The sequence below is a fragment of the Phytophthora cinnamomi genome, assembly GCF_018691715.1.
Source record: "Phytophthora cinnamomi strain GKB4 chromosome Unknown Contig83, whole genome shotgun sequence".
Taxonomy (NCBI): Eukaryota; Oomycota; class Peronosporomycetes; order Peronosporales; family Peronosporaceae; genus Phytophthora; species Phytophthora cinnamomi.
In genome coordinates this window covers 571,429-590,416 of record NW_027151016.1, presented here as the reverse complement: position 1 = coordinate 590,416, position 18,988 = coordinate 571,429, and the positions used below count along the sequence as shown (strand labels likewise).

Genomic DNA, 18,988 nt, shown 5'->3' with positions numbered 1-18,988 from the left:
GTAGACAACACCTCGCTGCATTTGATAGATAGAAACCTCAATTTCATCAGCATTTTCGAGCTCTCTTGAGGAGACGCCATCCTGGTAAGTTTGGTGGAGGTAGCGCGTCGAATAGCACGGGTAAATGATATCGTCAACAAGGAGTCCAGCCATTTGGATAAGTAAGGCGGACTCCTGTTGTAATGAATGCACGAGCAGGGCTTTTCGTTCACGTCAGCGAAGGAAGTTTTGCCATTGCTTGATGTCAAACCCGCCTCGACTACTGGCAAGTCCCCAGTGGCGACGAAGAGTGCATTACGAAGATCTGTCTGGACACGAAGGTTTGCCCAACAGAGAGACCGATCATGCACTTCGTCTTCCATTGTAATAAATGATATGCGAAAGCGAGATCTTCAATTAGTAATACGCCCCAGCTGGGGGCGTCTGGTTAGTGTTCAAACTATGGAGGGTATCTAATTAAATTTTAAGTTGGGGGGGGGGGTCCCAAACGATATGATAGTGGTCGATTTTCGGTCCATATACACTCAAGTTTTGAAGCTGAAACATTCTGTGCAAATCCAGAACTACAACTTAGCCGCGTCATGTACGGCAGCATTTAGCACGGAATCAACTGGCAAGTAGCGCAGCAGCACCACCAGCTCGTCGCAAGCTGCAGATATCCTTCGGAGACTTGAATGCCAAGCGGGGTGTCGGATATTGGACGACTGTGGCGTTCCTGTCAGCAGTGGGATGTGCCGCAGATCCAGGCGCGCAAAGTTTCCTCCATGGAGTGGAGTCGAAAGTTGGAAAGTTGTCACGCACGCTATAGTTGAGCACTGCATAACTCATTATGTTGTTGCGAACGTCGTGCAACACATTGTGAAAATTTGGTATCTCTAACTATAATAGCTTTTAGACGCACATATGAGCTTGAGGGGGGTGGGGGGCTCTGCCTTGGACACTGCAGTCACTGCCTGGAGTGTCTGTAGACGAACGTTGAAGGAAGCCATAAGATCAATAAAAACCTTGCGGTAAGCACACGAACCCTTCCAAATGAATATCAACTCTGGAAAACATCAAAGATTGGTACTATCTAGATCGCCTCGTTACGCAAATCCAGGTACGGCAACAATAGAACAACTTGATTTCACTATACCAGCACATCCCTACCGCAGCCATACGTACCAACATGTGTCACTCGTTCAATTTCGAATTTCAAATGGCGAGGTTTTTCCCGCCGCGTCACTTCGCCTGACGTCACTGTGCATTCCGCACTCCGAGCGGCAAGTCGACGCGGCCCCCAGACCCCCCGGCAGCCCCCGCAGCTCCCCGCGCAGCCATGAGCGACTCCGAAGACGACGTACGTTGCTCTCTGCTCTCTGCTCACTCTCCTCTCGCCTCTCTCGCCTCCGTCTGGCCTCAATATTCCTACTTCTCGTGTAATTACTCATTATCTTCTCTTTTTTCTTAAATAAAATATCTATTCAGGTGGCGATGCTGACGCCCGCCAAGAAGAAGGCGGCCACGACGCCCCGCAAGAAGAAGACGACGGCGGCGGCCGGCAAGGCGACGGCCAGCGCCAAGAAGACGCAGGCCAAGAAGGCCGCCGCCCCCAAGAAGAAGACGAAGAAGGCCGACGCCTGGGCCTCGGACGCCGCCGACGACTCGGACAGCCCCGCGTACGACGTGGACGCCAGCGAGGACGAGCAGGCGCCGGCGGAGGACAAGGGCACGCCCAAGCAGAGCATCGAGCAGATCTACCAGAAGAAGACGCAGCTGGAACACATCCTGCTGCGCCCCGACACGTACGTGGGCTCCATCGAGCACGTGGAGCAGAGCATGTGGGTGTTCGACGACGCCAGGAAGCGCATGGTGAACCGCAAGATCAACTACGTGCCCGGCCTGTACAAGATCTTCGACGAGATCATCGTCAACGCCTGCGACAACAAGCAGCGCGACAAGGCCATGAACACACTCAAGGTCACGATCGACGTGGAGCAGAACGAGATCTCGGTCTGGAACAACGGCAAGGGCATCCCCATCGTGCTGCACAAGGAGCACAAGGTGTACGTGCCCGAGCTCATCTTCGGCCACCTGCTCACGGGCAGCAACTTCGACGACAAGAAGAAGAAGACCACGGGCGGCCGCAACGGCTACGGCGCCAAGCTGGCCAACATCTTCTCCACCGAGTTCGTGGTCGAGACCGCCGACTCGAGCACCAAGCAGCGCTACAAGCAGGTTTTCGAGAGCAACATGGGCAAGAAGAACCCGCCGTCCATCACCAAGTGGGCGCAGAAGGACTTCACCTGCATCGCGTTCAAGCCCGACCTCGAGCGATTCAAGCTCGACTTCCTCAACGACGACATCGTGGCGCTGTTCAAGAAGCGCGTGTACGACGTCGCCGGCGTGTCCGGCAAGGGGCTCAACGTGTTCCTGAACGGCGAGAAGATCCCCATCAAGTCCTTTCCGCAGTACGTTGCGCTGTACCCCGGACCCCGCGGCTTTGAGGCAGAGGCCGAGGCAAAGGAGGACGAAGACTCCCACCCGGAAGAGAATGACGACGATGATGACTACTCTGAAGAGAAGGGCAAGAAGGCCAAGGCCAAGCCTAAGCCGACGAACGTCACCAAGAATGGCGTCATCTTTGAGAAGCCGGATGAGCGCTGGCAGGTCGGCGTCGGACTGAGTGAAGACGGATTCCAGCAAGTGAGCTTCGTCAACGGTATCTGTACGACGAAGGGTGGCCAGCACGTATCGTACATCGTGGATCAGGTCACGACTAAGCTTGTGAACGTGCTCAAGAAGAGAAACAAGGGTGAGGCTGTCAAACCCAACTACATTAAGAACCACATGTTTGTGTACGTGAGTGCGCTGATCGACAACCCCGCGTTCGACTCCCAGACGAAAGAAACTTTGACAACGCGAGCCAACAGCTTTGGATCTACTTTCAATCTTACAGACAAGTTCCTGAAACAAGTCGAGAAAAGTGGTCTGGTGGAAAAGATCCTTTCGTTCGCTGCGTTCAAGCAGACTGCCGAGTTGCGGCGAAAGGGAGGCGGTGGTGGTAAGCGGTCCCGACTGACGGGCATCCCCAAGCTGGACGATGCGAACCACGCTGGCACGGCGAAGAGCAAGGACTGCACCCTGATCCTCACGGAAGGAGATTCCGCCAAGACTGTCGCTGTGGGAGGTCTTGCTGTCGTTGGCAGAGACTACTATGGCGTCTTCCCGTTGCGCGGTAAAATGCTCAACGTTCGCGAAGCAAGTCACTCGCAGATTGTGAAGAACGAAGAGATTCAAAATGTGGTTAAGATTCTCGGACTCAAGTACGGCCAGCAGTACGAGTCCACCAAGGGCTTGCGCTATGGCCACCTAATGATCATGGCAGATCAGGATCACGATGGAAGTCACATCAAGGGTCTGGTGATCAACCTGATTCACCACTTCTGGCCTTCACTGCTGCACGTGGACGGCTTTCTGCAAGAGTTTATCACCCCGATCGTGAAGTGCAGCAAGGGGCGAACCAAGGAGGTGTTCTACACGATGCCTGAGTACGAGGCCTGGCGCGAGCGAACCAACCAGGGGCGTGGCTGGGTGATCAAGTACTATAAGGGTCTGGGTACGAGTACGGCGGCTGAAACGAAGGAGTACTTCTCAGATCTGCGGACCCACCAGATTGGGTTCACGTACGAAGGGGACGGAGATGCTGATGTGATCGATATGGCGTTCTCGAAGAAGCGTGTCGAAGACCGGAAGGAGTGGCTTCGAGGTTACGAACCTGGTACTTACGTGGACTACGACGTGGATGAAATGGGCTACACCGAGTACGTTTTCCTTCTGATTGTAGAACTGAGTGCTCTAGTCTAACTCCTCTACTTTTTTTGTTGCATTTGCACCAGATTCGTGAACAAGGAGCTTATCCTTTTCTCCATGGCAGATAACATTCGTTCGATCCCCAGTATCGTGGATGGATTCAAGCCATCCCAGCGTAAAGTGCTGTTTTGCTGTTTCAAGCGTAATCTTCGGGTATGTGCTGCGCCTTGCCTCATATGTGAATATGATTGTTGAGTCTAACGCTCCTTTTCGATAACCACAGTCGGAACTAAAGGTGGCGCAACTGGCTGGCTATGTCTCCGAGCACTCTGCGTACCACCACGGCGAGCAGAGTTTGCAAGGTTGTATTGTAAACATGGCCCAGGATTTTGTTGGAAGCAACAATGTCCACCTCCTGTCGCCGATCGGTCAGTTTGGTACGCGTTTGATGGGCGGCAAGGATGCGGCCAGCGCACGTTATATTTTCACCAACTTGGAACAGCTTACTCGCCGGATCTACGATCCACTTGACAACGACGTGCTTAAGTATCTTGACGAAGACGGCCAGTCGATCGAGCCGGAATGGTACATTCCAATTATCCCGATGGTGCTTGTCAACGGCAGTGACGGTATCGGAACAGGCTGGTCCAGCTCTGTTCCCAACTACAACCCGCTCGACATTATTAAGGGCCTTCGGCAGATGATCAACGGAGAAGAGGTATGCTCTCTAACTCCGTGGTACCGCGGGTTTACTGGACACATCGTTGAGAAGACCAACTCGCGCGGAACTGATACCGGCACCTACATTGTCCAGGGTCTGTATGAGGTTACGGACGACAGCACGTTGGTGATCTCCGAGCTTCCTGTGAAAACATGGACTCAATCGTACAAGCAGTTCCTGGAAGGGCTGCTTGAAGTCGGTACTATCAAGGACTTCAAGGAGAACCACACCGATGTCAAGGTGCTGTTTACGATTACGTTAGAGCCTAAGGTGCTGAGCGACATCGCGAAGGCGCCGGGTGGAATCGTCAAGAAGTTTAAGCTTGAAGCGTCTCTGTCTACCTCCAACATGCACCTTTTTGATGCTGCTGGGCACATTAAAAAGTACGAGAGCCCCAAGGAAATCATGGATGAGTTCTACAGCATTCGTCTCGAGTACTACGAACGTCGAAAGAAGGCCATGCTGCAGAAACTGCAAGACCAGATCAAGCTTCTGTCAAACAAGGCTCGCTTTGTTCTCTCAGTTGTCGAAGGCAAACTGGTCGTGAACAACCGTAAGAAGCAGGACCTTCTTGAAGAGCTGGTTGCGGAAGGCTACGATCAGATTGCGCCTAAGTCGAAGAAGAAGAACGACAGTGAGGACTCGAACGAATCCGAAGAGGAAGACATCAACGTTGCTGATGCTAGCCGTGGCTACGACTACTTGCTGTCGATGAAGATTTGGAGCTTGACCAAAGAACGCGTCGACAAGCTACGTGCAGAACTCCTGGAGCGCGAGCAGGAGTACGCCGTCCTAGAAGGTAGGACTGTGCAAGACTTGTGGATCACCGACTTGGACACCCTTGAAAAAATGATCACTGAGACGGAGGCAGAGCGAGAACGGATTCTGTCGCACACTCCGAAGAAGAAAACTCGTGCGACCTCGAAATCCGCCACGAAGAAGAGGAAGCGCAAAAACAAAGACGATAGCGACGATGATGATTCAGATTTCGAAGAAGCGAAGAGGCCTCGCACTAAGGCGAAGCCGAAGACTCCGGTCAAGACTCCAGTAAAGCGTACGATCAAGAAGGAAAGCGCAGCAACCAAGACTAACGGCATTGCTGGCGCTAAAGAGGCGAAGTCCGGTTCAATTGCGGCCTTCTTTAAGCCCAAGGAGGAAGCCCCAGCACCTAAAGAGGAAAGCGAAGAAGACATTGAGAACCTTCCTCTCGCGGAGCGGATTGCAAGAAGGGCGAAAGCAAACCCTGGAAAGGTGACACCCGCTTCTGCACCGACGGCTAAGGTTGTGGATAAACTTGCCGCAACAATCGACTTAGCCAGTTCTGATGATGAGAAGGCTGCTGTGAAGGACGAGGAAGATGACGTGTTTGCCATGGACTCGGACGAGCCTGCTCCCAAGCCGAAGGCTGCCCGAAAAGCAACCCCAAAGAAGACGGCTGCAAAGCCGAAGGCTGCTTCGTCAGCTAAGAAGGCGACACCAGCGAAAAAAGCGACACCTGCAAAGAAAGCGGCTTCGACCACGAAGAAGGCGAAGACGTCGCCTCTTGAGGAAGACAGCGAAGAGGATGCCAGCGATGATGAAGGGGATCCGTCCCCCATCGCACCTCGTCCTAAGCGTGAGCTTCGCACGCAAAAGCGCATCGTATACGACGAAATCTCCAGTGACGAGGATGACGATGACAACGGAGGGGATGAAGAGGAAAGCTTCGCGATCGATGAGGATGCCGACGACGACAGTGATTTCGAGTAGAAAAATATGTGGAGTAAAGTGCCTGCAGCGCTGCAGGACGAAAGAAAACAGCGACTGACCAACTCGCACGGTGACAGGCTAGGGAAGCTACGTGCCATCTCTTTTAAGATTCATTCAATTTAACTCTTTCATTTGTAGGTCCACCACTTCTTACCCGGAGCTGGTTATTTTATTTTGCGAGTCCCTCACCCTTCGGAGTCTCATCGCAAAGGCGTCGAGTTTCTCATGCCACAGCGTGAACGGACTTGGATTCAGGTGCACAGCAAGAGCCACCATGGCGGCAGCAAATTCGTCAAACTCGAGCTGAAGTGTGTCGTCGTTGTCGAGAGACATCACCGACGCGAAGACATGTTGTGCATCCGCTAGTGCCACCTTCTTACCTCTGCTCAAAGCGTCTTCTGGGGTATCCAGCAGCTCGAAATCGGTCAAAAAGGTCTGGAACTCACCAAAGCTCATGGAGCTTCGCTTGGTCTTTTCCAGCTGAAAGTCCGAGCCAGGCTCAGGTTGCAGCAACGCAGCACTTACATCTGCTGGTGAGCTCTCCGTCGCTGAGTCCTTGGTTCCATTCAACTGACCTCCGTTCTCCTGTATTTCACGTATCAGAGCCTGTTCTTCCAGTGCAGCACGCTCGTCAGCTGCGACCTCGTCCTGCTTCGCGTAGTAGAAAAACACTGTTCGCAGGAACGAGCGGTGTTCAAGTAGCGCACGGCCGACAAGGGGGCAACTTAGTTTTGCAGCAAAATCTCGCTCAACGAGCAAGTTCTCGCCACTAAAGGCACGCGGGGCAAGAATCTCGCGACAAAACTGCGCCATTACGTGTGCTGGACGATCAGCAAGCTCCGCAGCTTCTAGCACGATCTCTTTGTTATCTTCTTGAGCGCCTCGAGGCTGCTTGATTGCGGTGAGCATCGTCTTCTCCATTTTTCGAGCTGCAGCAACGTGATGCCTTTCGAACGCTATTAGCACAAACAGTTCGGTGAATTGGGTCTTCTCCACACCGAGCTCTTGATCCAAGGACGTAGTGATTGAGGAGCCGCTCAAGTCTGATCGCTTGTGGGGCTCAGCCACGCGTTCGAAGAAGAGTTGCAGCTTAGGAAACGGCATATCTCGAGGATGCACAAGCTCCAGTTCGTACACCATAGACCTCCATCGATGTAGAGATACTTGTGGGGTGCAGTTGAAGCGCGCCTCTGAGAATCGTTGAAAGAGGTGGGCGATGTGAGCCGCGTAAAGCGCCAGCACACTTTCGAGCTCATGCAATTGACCAGCCACGCTGTTATCCAGCCCAGGGACGTTGTTGCCTTTATCTTTGATGAAGCGGTTGAGATCCATTCGAGTGGTGTCGTAGAAACACTGAAGCGCATCTTGCGTCACTAGGAGCTGGCTGCTGGTTTGACGCTGCAGAATTCCCGGATTTCCCTCTGCAGATTGCGATTCAACGGCCTTGTCTTCGAGGGCTGTAAACTGGCTAGGGTATCCTGGCATGAAATCCACAGTAGCGCGGAGTGCCTGGCTAACGAGGAATGCCTCTGTCAAGCACGTCTGTCGTAGACTGGATGTGCCATTCTCGTTGCTACGTTTTCCAGCGACTCGCCACGCAAATGCCAAAAACTCGCGAAGACATTGGATAGCTTCACCACCAACGTTGACAGTATCTCTGTTCTCCAAGTCATTAACAAGTTGAGCAAGCCCCTGGTCGACGTAGTGCAGCAATCGCTGGGTGTGTCGGCGAATGAAAACATTGGGGTCATTGTTGCACAGGGTAAGACTGTGACGAGCATATACACGCCATTTGTTACGAATCGCACGCACTATTGAGCTCGGGACAACAACAGAGGGAGCGCGCGACTTCGCTGATGTTTTAATGCCTCGAGAGTCAGCACCACTCGTAGCCTTTTTCAACGGAACCATGCTAGAAACCTGCACCAGTGAGTCAACTCGAAGCCTCATGCTGTCCAGCCACCTCATTTTCTCCATCATATCATACACCGTGTCGAACGTAATATCAACAGCAACTCCACCAGCGTTCTTCAGGAGCTCCGCAAACAGCCAATTCATGTCAATCTGTGCCATGTCGCTCTCTTGTACGATACCAGATTGGAGTAGCAGCTCACGCAAAACGCTGCGAGAGAGTCCTCGAAGATACTTACTAGTACCATTGTCCGCCGCACCACTGCGGCTTTTTCTTCTCTTCACCCTTGGCTTTCGTGGCTTCTTGTCTTCCTCGCTAGCTTTACGTCGGTCCCCCTTGGCATTTGCAGCCTCCTCTCTGGCCAATTTTTCTGCCGCGCGCTGCTGAAGCTCTTCTTGGTGGTTCAAATGGATAAATAACGAGCGAAGCTGGTCACGCTGCCACTGCAGCTGAAGCTTGTACGTTTCCATAAGTAAAGCAAGGAAAACATCGGTTGGAATTTTGCGTTCATCCCCTGTAGGCTGGTAGAACGGACCTAGTCGGGCGGTCAACTCCTCGGCCGATGGCACGACTGCGAACTTCAGAAGCAGGTTGTTGAAGGTTTCGAGAGTAATCGGTTCTCCTTGGCTGTTCTCGATAATCTCACGCAACGCGGTCTGGGCGACGACATGGAGCGGCGCACTCTTCTGCTCCTCTTGGCCGGATTCCCCGTTATTCATAGTGGACTTAGAACCAGCTTTTGGAGATTGTACTGCTGTGAGTTCACCTAGCCGAGTCTTTGGCTTTCGCTTCGGGGACGAAGCGGGAGAAGGAGCTAACGAAACTGCAGCTACTAAATTGTTGCTGCTTTGCTTTCGTGGACTCTTCTTGGCGTTTCCTCGTCGTTTGCCACTTCCAACTGCTGGTGGCCGACAAAGCACTTTGAAGTGTAAAAGTCTGAAGATTGTTCGTGCAAGGAAAGTGGCCTTCAAAAAACAGAGAAATTGCGTTGGAACTTCGTGGGGTAGGCCTACTCCGCCACTGCTGTCATAGCTGGTGGAAATTGGGTCGTCGTACGAAATACCAAGCTTGACGTCATCCATAGCCTGGCAGACCCACAAAAAGAAGCAGAGTTCTTGACGCGAACAACTTTCTTCCAGAAACCGGCAAAATAGCTCCAATGTGTAGCTTGTGTCGCGTACGTTATGTAAACAGCGTACAAAGAGTTCTAGTTGATGCGCAGCGTCTAGCTCGCATTTGCAGCGCTCCGAGAAGAAGTGAAAAATGATCAAAGACAAAGATACCGGCTCCACCGCTGGACTACCAGCACTAAAACCGGCACCCGATCCCATTGTTGGGTCTCCCCCAACACCCCGTGTACACAAGAGATTCTGAGCCTCCACAGCAAGTAGAAATCGCTGATAGAATACCCAGACCAATTGGAGACAGCACGCGATGACATGTCCGGGATTGTCTTCAGGTTCGCCGCTATTGGTTCGGCTAACGCTGCTGTTCGCTGCCCTTTCAGAAGTAACAGATCGTGGCCGCCGCTTATTACTGTTCCCCATTCTCTCCTGTGCCAACCGTCTTGTTGTCAGCGTTCCCACCGATGGAATTAGTGTCGGTACGCTTCCTTGTCGCCTCACCTTCGACTCTTGTTTTGCCGTCGTGAGCTGTTGGTCTGACATAAGCAATCCAGCAAGAAACTTACTAAGCTCAACAGGAGGCTGCTGTTCAGGCTTCGGCTCCGTCTGCTTTTTGCGATTTTTTCGTACATTGGTAGGCTGTGAGGGGGTTGCCATTCGAGAAAACCAATTCATCACGCCCGGTTGAACGCCATCCTGTGGCAATCCTATCAAACTTGTGAAGTTGTACGGGTTGTCTTGAGTTTCAATCGTCAACTCGCTCGTTGAGGTAGTAGGACGTCCTCCTTTTAGGTCGTCTAGGAGTACAGAATTTTCTTGCTGTACTGGGATGGTTGCACTTGTAGTCGTGGAGGCTGTGTCACTTGAACGACGACTGGCAATGATGCTGTGCCGGGTTACACTGGACATGCTACTATCAGAGTTAGCAGCTTGTAGCGTTTCTAGTGCTTGCAGTTTTAATGCCTGATCTTGTTGATATTCGCGTAGCGTCAAGTTTTCTCTCTCAAGTATTCGCACCCGCTTTTTCTCGCTCTGGAGCTGATTGCGGAGGTGGCCAAGTTCACTGTCGTGAAATAACGCACTTGATATCTCGGCAACACGAGCCTTCTGTACGTCACGCTCGTGGTGGCTCCATCGAATTTCTTGCTTGGCCATGTCTAAGAGACGTGAGAGTTCTTGACACTGCTGCTTGAGCGCACCGCATTTTCCATCATCAGCATCCGTGACGGTATCGGGAGTTTCTGGGAATGCTAGTGCCGAAATTGCGGTATCGTCATGATTATCCAGTTCTGGGTGCCTATCCCCAGTAGACCCAACACCGAAGGCACCGCCCCCACTTAGGTTGTTCTGCTCATAGAAGTCTCGCAGGTCTCGCATTTCATTTTGGAGCAGGTCATTCTTTGATGTTGCTGCGGCAAGCTTCTCTTCGAGTTCCTTGATACGCTCACGAAATCCATCAACCTCGCTAACAAATACAGAACGAGCAAACTCGTAGAGTTTGCCGATTCGTTCGTTTATCTCCAGGAGGAACTCCATCGCGTACTGCGCCTCCTTCCCAGCGAGTTTCAAACCAACAGGGAGTCCTTCTTCAACTCCGGGACTGCTATTGTTGTTTGTTGAATCCTCAGTTTTACCGAAGATGACTGAGATCGCCTGCTTCAAAGCGAACTGGAAAAGCTTCACCAGCTCACGCGTAGCTCCTCGGACAATTGCCTCCGTGTGCTTCTGTTCTTGCGCGTGGTCACCAACCGATACCATCAAGTTATCAATCGAGCAGCAGACACGTAGCATCCGGCTACTCTCGCGCTCACTCTGACGAAAAAGTTGCTCCGCCTCATCGTCTTCGTCACTCGACCACTCGGAGCTCAAACTAGCGCAGCTAAGGCTGTTTTGCAAAGGGCGCAGTAAATCTTGAAATGTACCAGCATTTACGCTAGTAGGATTTGGATCCGGTGGTGAAGTTATCGGGGCCTCGACGACAGGTTCAACCTGCTTCTCACCCTCTTTCGCTGCTTGAAGCTGCTGGAGCTGGTTTGACCGACGGGAGTACTGAAGCGCTGTTGCAGCTGCAATTGAGAAGCGTCTGGAACCTATCGATGTTTTCGATAGGCTTGGCCTGGGAACTTTGTGGGGAGACGGAGTTGGCGATGGACTACGACCGCCTATAGCCAACGAGCGGGATGATCCCGATACGGACCCCAATGCAAACTGGCTACGTAGCCGATTCACGTGTTGGCGCAGCTTCTGTGGCAGCTTGGGCGTGCCGGATCCCTTCGACGGCGGAGAGAGTACTTCGTAGCGCCCATTCTTGGGCTTATCTTCCGGCCCATTGGGATCCGATATTGACAAACGAGATGCTGAGTTCTTGTTCATCCGCAATAGCATCGAAGACACGTTGGTAGCTGACAACCTCGCTTCCGGCGAATGCGACGCGTTGTCAGGCACTTCAGCCCCGCTTGGTACAAGCAGGTTGGCTGGTCGAGACGAAACTCGGTATTTTGCCGACGACGTGGATCCGCTGCGGCCTCCGGTTTCTGCCGTTGTGGGTGCTCCGCCCTCCGCAGCGGATGCTGCATTGAAGAACTCGGCCTCCTTCGGCATACGTGGCTATCGTGTCGATCAAGCCTTTATCGGAGAAGGACGTTGGAGGTCCTCACGGCGCACATCGCCTGAGCCTCTTGTCGCTCCGCCGCTCAGCGCCCGATGAGGCGACTCGATAGAGGGTCAGGCTGGTAACTGCCAGGTTATTCGCAATGTGCACACAACTTCACAAGAACACAAGCCTGCTGACAATAATTGTCAATTGTCAATAGACGATAGATTGATTACTTGACCTCACTGCCACGCACAGATCGGGTCACCTACATCATTCCAACTCAATCAGAAGCACCGCCACAAACATATACCTACACCATATAAAGCTGCGGGAAGCGCGCCGGGGTTTCCCCTTCTACCCGCGTCGCCTTATCAGGCTCGTTCATGGCCAAGCGCTGCCACTTGCATTGCTTGGCATTGGCTTTGCTCTCCTTCGTCACGAAAACCGAGTCGTCCGACAGCTTAAGCAAGTCGGACGCGCAGACCCGTCTAGCTCCCACCGTGGCGTTTAGAGCGTCAGACAACGCTGCGCGCACGGCATTGATAGTTGCCAGCGCTTCCACCTTCAGTGCCATCTTGCGCGGGAACAGTGCATCTTGTGCCCCCACCTTGACTAAGAGGATTTCTCCTGCAGCAGCATCCATGTGGAGTTGAATGTTTGCGTGGCGTGGAGCAGTGACCAGCAACATGATCGGGTAGTAGCACACGCTGTTCGGGGGCAGCAGCGTGCAGTTGGTGCACCACATTCTCGTCTCATCGCCAGTGAACAATCGATCAGCGTACACCGCCAAAAGCTTGGGATCTTGACCCTTTTTCGTTTTCGTTTTCAGCGGCCGAATAGGTAGCGAGAACAGGCTGCGGTTGCCAGTTGACGCTTTGACATTGTCCCTTTGCTGCTGCCATGACAGATCGCACGAATTACTGCCGGACACACGGAACTTGAACGAAAGCTCGCGTTCCTCAGGATTGGGACGCATGCCCAGGTTCACTGGGAACTTCTCGCCGCGAATGTAGTAAACCAATGACACCGGAAAACTCATCCTTGAGACTGCCTCCTTGGAAACTTCGCTGAAAGAGTTCTCCTCCTCTTCACCCTCCTGGTTTCGAGGCGCGTTGTACGAGTAAATTGACACAATATTGTGTTCGTGGGCAAGAGCTGCCAGTTCGTCCATTGGGTTTGCGCTGCTAGCAAGCTGGTTGAACAATGTGGCTTTGTCCCTGTTCGATAACGACAAGAATGTCCCAGCATCTTCCCTGTCCACCCTCAGATCTACTCGATCAGTGCCGTCAAGGTCATCGTCCGCAAATTTGGATTGTTTTGACTGCGAGCTTCCGATAAGGTGTTCGCCGTAGTTTTGCACAATTAGGAAGCGCAGAATACGTACTTCATCTCGTTTCCCGCTAACGGTATCTCGCGCGAATTTAAGAAGTTGCTTGTCCATCCGCTTGGAGCTTGCGTAGCTATCCAGCTTTGACAACATGACAACCGTTTTGGTGTCCAAGAGTTGCCCAAACTCGCCGGTTTTACTCTTCGATAGTGAAATCAATCGCGCGCAAAGATCTGAAATCAAGAAATTAAGCGTCTGATACCGGCGAACGGAGATCGACATCTTGTGGAACATTCCATTCAAGTTGCGTTTCGCGTTCAAAGACTGCTCGCTCATAGTTTTCATGTAGAATAGCCAAATGGACAACGGCTCACTCCACATTCCACCATCCAGCTTCAGTTTTGCTTGGAGATTTTTCTTCATCTCCTTCAGATACGTCTGCGCCGACTGTACGTGGTAGAACGAGGGCATCACAAACAAGTCCGGTACGGAAAGAATCGCCACAAGCACGACAGCGTTCAGCAGCAGCGGCCACGACTCACCCTTGCTGGTGTTGTCCTGAACCATGTAGGCGCCTGTCATTAACAGCCGACAGAGCTCAAGGCTGAGCGGCAACTGACAGACGAATGACCCGAACCTTGTCAGGCGAGAATCCTCTTCTTCTTCCGAGTCAATTGCATCGAATGAAGACAGCAACTTATATGCTCCATCGATATGAGAAAGATCTGGGGCATCCAAGGCTTGGCGGAGAAGCGCACTGGGGACACCGAACTGATTTAACCGCCCCTTCAATTGCAGGACGATTCGGTCAAGTGGTTTTCGCAGCATTTCGGGCGTGTTGTACTCGGCCATGCACCGGTCTCGGAACGCCTCAGTAAACAAGTGAAAGGCTGTGCCAGGCATGACTCGGCCAGCTCGTCCGGAGCGTTGTAGCGCTGAGGCGCGCGAGCACCATGTATCGACAAGAACTTCGGCATGTGAACTTCCCGCATTGGGCATCTCGATCTGCTTCTCGATGGCACAATTAATCACGTGCGTCACATCCGGGATGGTAACACTGCTTTCAGCAATGTTCGTTGACAGAATAATCTTGGTTGATTTCTCACCTAGCAGTTTGAACGCTTCCTGCTGATGCTCCAGCTCAATACCAGAGTGGAGCACCAGAACTTGGACGTTCTGGCCTCCTGCGTTCATTGCAAGAATGCTCAACGCATCGTAAAGTGCGTTGATGCTGCCAATGCCAGGCAGAAAAATAAGAATACATTGTGACCCAGTCTGGTAGCGGTGATCCTCAACAAGTAAGCGCACCATATCCTCAATGACAACCAACTGCTTCTCGTGAATCTTTGAGATCGCCTTTTTCGCCATCTGACTGTTTGCGCTCTGGCCGCTTTGCGAAAGAAGATGGAACTGGTCTCTCATGAGTACCATCTCCTTTTGGCAACGTCGCCACAGGCTTGGGAACCACGCGGAGAACTCGTCCAGATGCACATTTTTCACCGGGAACAGCTTCGACCCAACAAAAAGCGGTTTCCTACTAACTAACCGCGTCGACAGTGCCTTGCCAAGATATTTAATCAGAATCTGTGCATCCATGGTTGCTGACATGATCACCAGGCGGAGGTGAGGGTGGTCTTTTAACTGCAATTTCAGCAGCAGCAGTAGGAGGTCAACATCCATACTGCGCTCGTGCACTTCATCCAACACCAGGTGAGTAACCTTTCTCAACGCCTCCGGATCGTGAATAATCCGCTCAACCATGTACCCTGTCGTGACATAGGTGATCTTGGTCTTGCTGGACGTCATTTGTTTCTGCCCAATCCTGTACCCAATGACTTTGCCTACTTGACCATCCTCCTCAAACTCGTTCCCTTCTCGCATCTTAGCCACAGTATTGGCAAGCTCAATTGCAGCGATTCGCCGCGGTTGCGTGACGTAGATATTCACTGGACGCTCGCCAGCAGTCTTGCCTCGAACCCACGAGTCGTACAAAAATTGAGGCACAGACGTACTCTTGCCACAGCCAGTCTCACCTTGAATGATCGTCAGTTGATTTTCCGCGACATTCTCCAAAATCTCCTCTCGATGAGCAAATACTGGTAGTGTCTTCATCAACCCCTTCAGACTCGCTGGCTTTTTCGGCTCGCTCTCGGGGATTGAACCACCTTGACGCACCGCACTGTTAGTGCCTAGGCGCTTAGCAACAGACGCTGGCATCAACCCCTTTACTGGACGAGGGTTGAATGCTGGTGCTGATGCCTGGAGCTTTGTAGGGGGGCCAGGCGGCAGTGGCGGGGTAAATTGATCTGGGCCAAGCTGAGTTAAAGGCTCAAATGCAGAGACTGGTGCATGCAGATGAGATGGCAACTCAGTCGGCAACGGCAGGGTCAATGCAGCTGATGGTAGGGGAGGCACCACTTCCTCTTGCGACGGAAGCTTTGAGATACCGTCACTGACGGAACTCTCCATCATGACATGTTCCAGTGCTGTGAGTGCAGCGCTCTTGTTTTTAACGGCCACACCCGCCAATTCAGCTGGAAGTACTATTAGTGCTTGCATGCGCTGCATTGTAGCACGAACGTACGTGTAGTGGGTCCAAAAAAGGTTGGTGTTAGAAATCTCCGGAAAGGCTTTCACAACTGGTTCCACCGCCTTCCGTGAAAAGCCGGAGGTACTCTTTGCGGACTTTTTCGTCTTTGAATTGCCGTTGTTCTTCTGTTGGAGCATAATGTGACACACTCGGACAAATACCTCGCCTGAGAAAAGTGTTGCACAGCCAGAATTCTGAGGCAATTTATTTCCCATCACAAGACGCAACTGGTGAAGTTGTTTGAGTATCTCCAGATACCCACCCACAACCGCGTACAGCTCCATAGTAAGCATCTTCTCATCGAACCTTACAGGCTCTGGCTGAGCTGATGTTTGCTTGGAAGAATCCACGGCGAGCGAAATTAGTGACGTCAGCAACAACAGCTCGAGCAGACAATCATCCAGCAAACAACTATCAGCCAAGTACGTGCGGTCTCGCTTCCACAAGACCAGCAGGGCATACACAATGTTCTTCACTGCGAGTCCTCGTTTGTCTGTCTTGCCCAGCATACCTGCCAGCTGTCCCGCCTTGGGAGTTCCTCCATCGGGATCTTGGTACAACAAAACAAACACCAAAGATCGAAGCATCCGGTCTACCGCTCTCGCAGAGCGTGCTTGAACCGGAATCGCCACGAAGGGGCGAAGACACTCCACGGGCGCAACGTGAACTTCCACCGAATTTTCCACCGTGAATTCCTGCACCACCGGCGTGTTTAGCACTAAATAGGAAAGGCGTCTCACCGGCGCCTGGAGTTCATCCAGCGACTTGTCTTCGAGGCCGGGCACCGAGGACAGCGGGTCAAACCTTTGACTGAGGCCTCGAGCTTGTGTTTCCAGGATATCGATCGTCATGGGCGGGAACTCCCACTGCTCGATCAGCTTCTTGTACAGCTTGACCTTCTTGTTCGGCAGGACGGGCTCGATCTTCATGGGGAATTTCTTCAGAAACGCCTTGCCGTGGCCGTAGAACCTGTAGATCTCGAACAGCGCGCGCAGGAAGCCCTGCTTCTTCTCCTCGACCTGCGCGAGGAACGGGTTCTCGAGCGTCGGCAGGTGCTCCGCCACCCACCTGGCGGCGGCCGCGGGGTGCAGCGACCTGCCGGCCTGCGTCCTCTGCACGGGGAAGTCCAGCATGTCGGCCATGCCGAACTCGTTGTCCAGCAGCGACGTGAAATCGTTGCCGCAGACGAGCGCCAGGTCCACGAGCTGCTGCACGTCCAGGCCCAGGGACGCGGCCACCAGCTCGGAGGAGAAGACCCGCGCGCGCGCCTTGGGCAGCCCCTCGGCCTCGTAGAAGCTCAGCTTCCCGAACGGGATGTAGCGCACGCCGCGCATGGCCAGGAAGTCCGAGTCCTCGGCCAGCACGGCGTAGGCCTGGCCCGAGCGCACGAGCTCGCCCAGCTCCTCGTCGGCCTCGCGCCGCGCCGTCTGCACGCGCATGCCGTGCTGCTTGAGCAGGCCGCGCAGCTTCTCGCGCGCGAAGGGGAAGCGGCCGTTGGTCTGCAGCAGCGTCTGGGCGGCGTCAGGCGTTGCAGGCGCGTCGGCGGCTGCTGCGAGCTGGCGGATCTGCGCCGCCTTCTGCCGCGCGCGGTCCTGCAGGCAGTGGCCCTTGCGGTGGCTCTGGCCGCCGAAGCTCTGCGGCGGGTCCGTCACGAACACGAGGCGGATCTGGCGCGCGCGCAGCCGCCGCAGCCACGCGCCCACGTGGCGCTCCAGACGCAGCGGGCAGCCGCCCAGCAGCAGCCACGAGGCGGACGCGCCGCCCGCGCGGAACAGCTCGTCGCACAGGTGGTAGAGGAAGCCCACGAAGTCCACGGCCAGCGTCACGTCGCGCAGGTCCGTCGCCTCCGAGGACGTCGCCGCCTCGTGCTGCTGGCAGTAGCGCGTCAGCCCGCGCACGCCCATGGCCGGCAGGAAGCGCAGGAGGAGGCGGCGGCGGAGGAGGAAGCAGCGAGAGAATGCGCACTCGCCCACTCGCCTCCACTGGTCGGAAAGGATCGGAATATGCGACGTGTGGGACGTCAGACGACCATCACTCAGCACGACGAACTCACTGGTAGTTGAGTAACTGCAGCTGTTGAAGCAGGAAGTAAGGGCCATCTTCGACCGCGCCATTGGGCAAACTGCAGCGGGCAGTGCCAAGTCGTGAGTTCTAACCGGCCGAGGGTCTATTGGATCGGACTGCATACCCAGCACGCTGGTGCTGTTCACGCGGCTACAAGTTCCGGAAACCTCGTTTGGCAGATTTAGCGATGTATGCACTGACATAAGTCCGAACATGGCATGCCGTTCGCGTTCGAGGGTACTACACGTACGAGCGATTCCCATTGTCGCCTTTATTCGAGTCGAGGCTAGGTCGCATCCCTTCAATGGGTAACAGTCACGGGGCAAGGTCCGTGAAGGACGTAAGCCCGAACGACCAGCAGGGGGTGTTGAACGAGCTTGTCACCAAGTTCCAGAAATTGGTAGGCGCTAACAAGAACAGCACCTTTTTGCTGGACTTGTGCTCGGGTCAGCTGGACATCAACTACTCGCCACCGCTGGGCACGATCAACTACTACCAGTCGCTGATTCATGCTCAGAACTTCATCGAGTCTTCTCTCTGTTGTGTCGAGACTACAGGCTTCCGCCGTGGCAAGACGTTCCTGAACTGCATCCCGCTTGGTGCTCGCGAAGATCGCTATCCTAGACTGGACGTCGATGGAAGCTTTCTGAAGCATAAAATGGATGTGATTTGCTGCCGTTTCGGACATGGTAATCCGGTTTCTCATGTCCTTTACTCTCCAACTGAGCATTCGTATGATCATATTCATACCCGCCGCGGGGTCCCGGAGAGGTAATCTCGTATGTAGTGCTGCAGCTGTGCGCGGCACTGTGGTGGCGGACATAACCGCAAAAGTCAAATTCATACCGACCAGAGGTACCCGAAAGCAGGGTACCGCCCGAAAGCAGTACGGTGACCTGGTGCAGGATAGGTATAGATTCGAAAATGTTAGGATGTGATGGCTAAATATATTTATTTATTATTATTGAACTACGGCTACGGGTACGGGTACCGGAACTTCACGGAGGGGTCTGCTGGACGGGTGCGGGTGCCCAATAGAACACCAGTCGGACAGGTAGGATGACCCGTGAACCTCTGTTTGCGACCTCTGTACACGACCCACTTCACTATATC

At 53.5% G+C, this 18,988-nt stretch overlaps 3 protein-coding genes across 3 annotated transcripts; 1 reads left to right on the top strand and 2 right to left on the bottom strand.

Moving 5' to 3' along the window:
- Positions 1-1,318: 1,318 nt before the first annotated feature.
- IUM83_11332 (DNA topoisomerase 2) lies at positions 1,319-6,262 on the top strand (the record flags this gene model as incomplete). The annotated part of the gene is made up of 4 exons (XM_067935882.1): positions 1,319-1,339; positions 1,468-3,803; positions 3,879-4,005; positions 4,076-6,262. The coding sequence occupies 4 exons, from the start codon at positions 1,319-1,321 to the stop codon at positions 6,260-6,262; spliced, it is 4,671 nt and encodes a 1,556-aa protein (XP_067785009.1).
- Positions 6,263-6,412: 150 nt separating this feature from the next.
- On the bottom strand, positions 6,413-8,893 carry IUM83_11331 (uncharacterized protein; the record flags this gene model as incomplete). Its single annotated transcript, XM_067935881.1, has 1 exon — positions 6,413-8,893. The coding sequence occupies one exon, from the start codon at positions 8,891-8,893 to the stop codon at positions 6,413-6,415; it is 2,481 nt and encodes an 826-aa protein (XP_067785011.1).
- A 3,311-nt stretch (positions 8,894-12,204) lies between these two features.
- IUM83_11330 (putative ATP-dependent RNA helicase) lies at positions 12,205-17,715 on the bottom strand (the record flags this gene model as incomplete). The annotated part of the gene is made up of 1 exon (XM_067935880.1): positions 12,205-17,715. The coding sequence occupies one exon, from the start codon at positions 17,713-17,715 to the stop codon at positions 12,205-12,207; it is 5,511 nt and encodes a 1,836-aa protein (XP_067785010.1).
- Between the last annotated feature and the right edge of the window lie 1,273 nt (positions 17,716-18,988).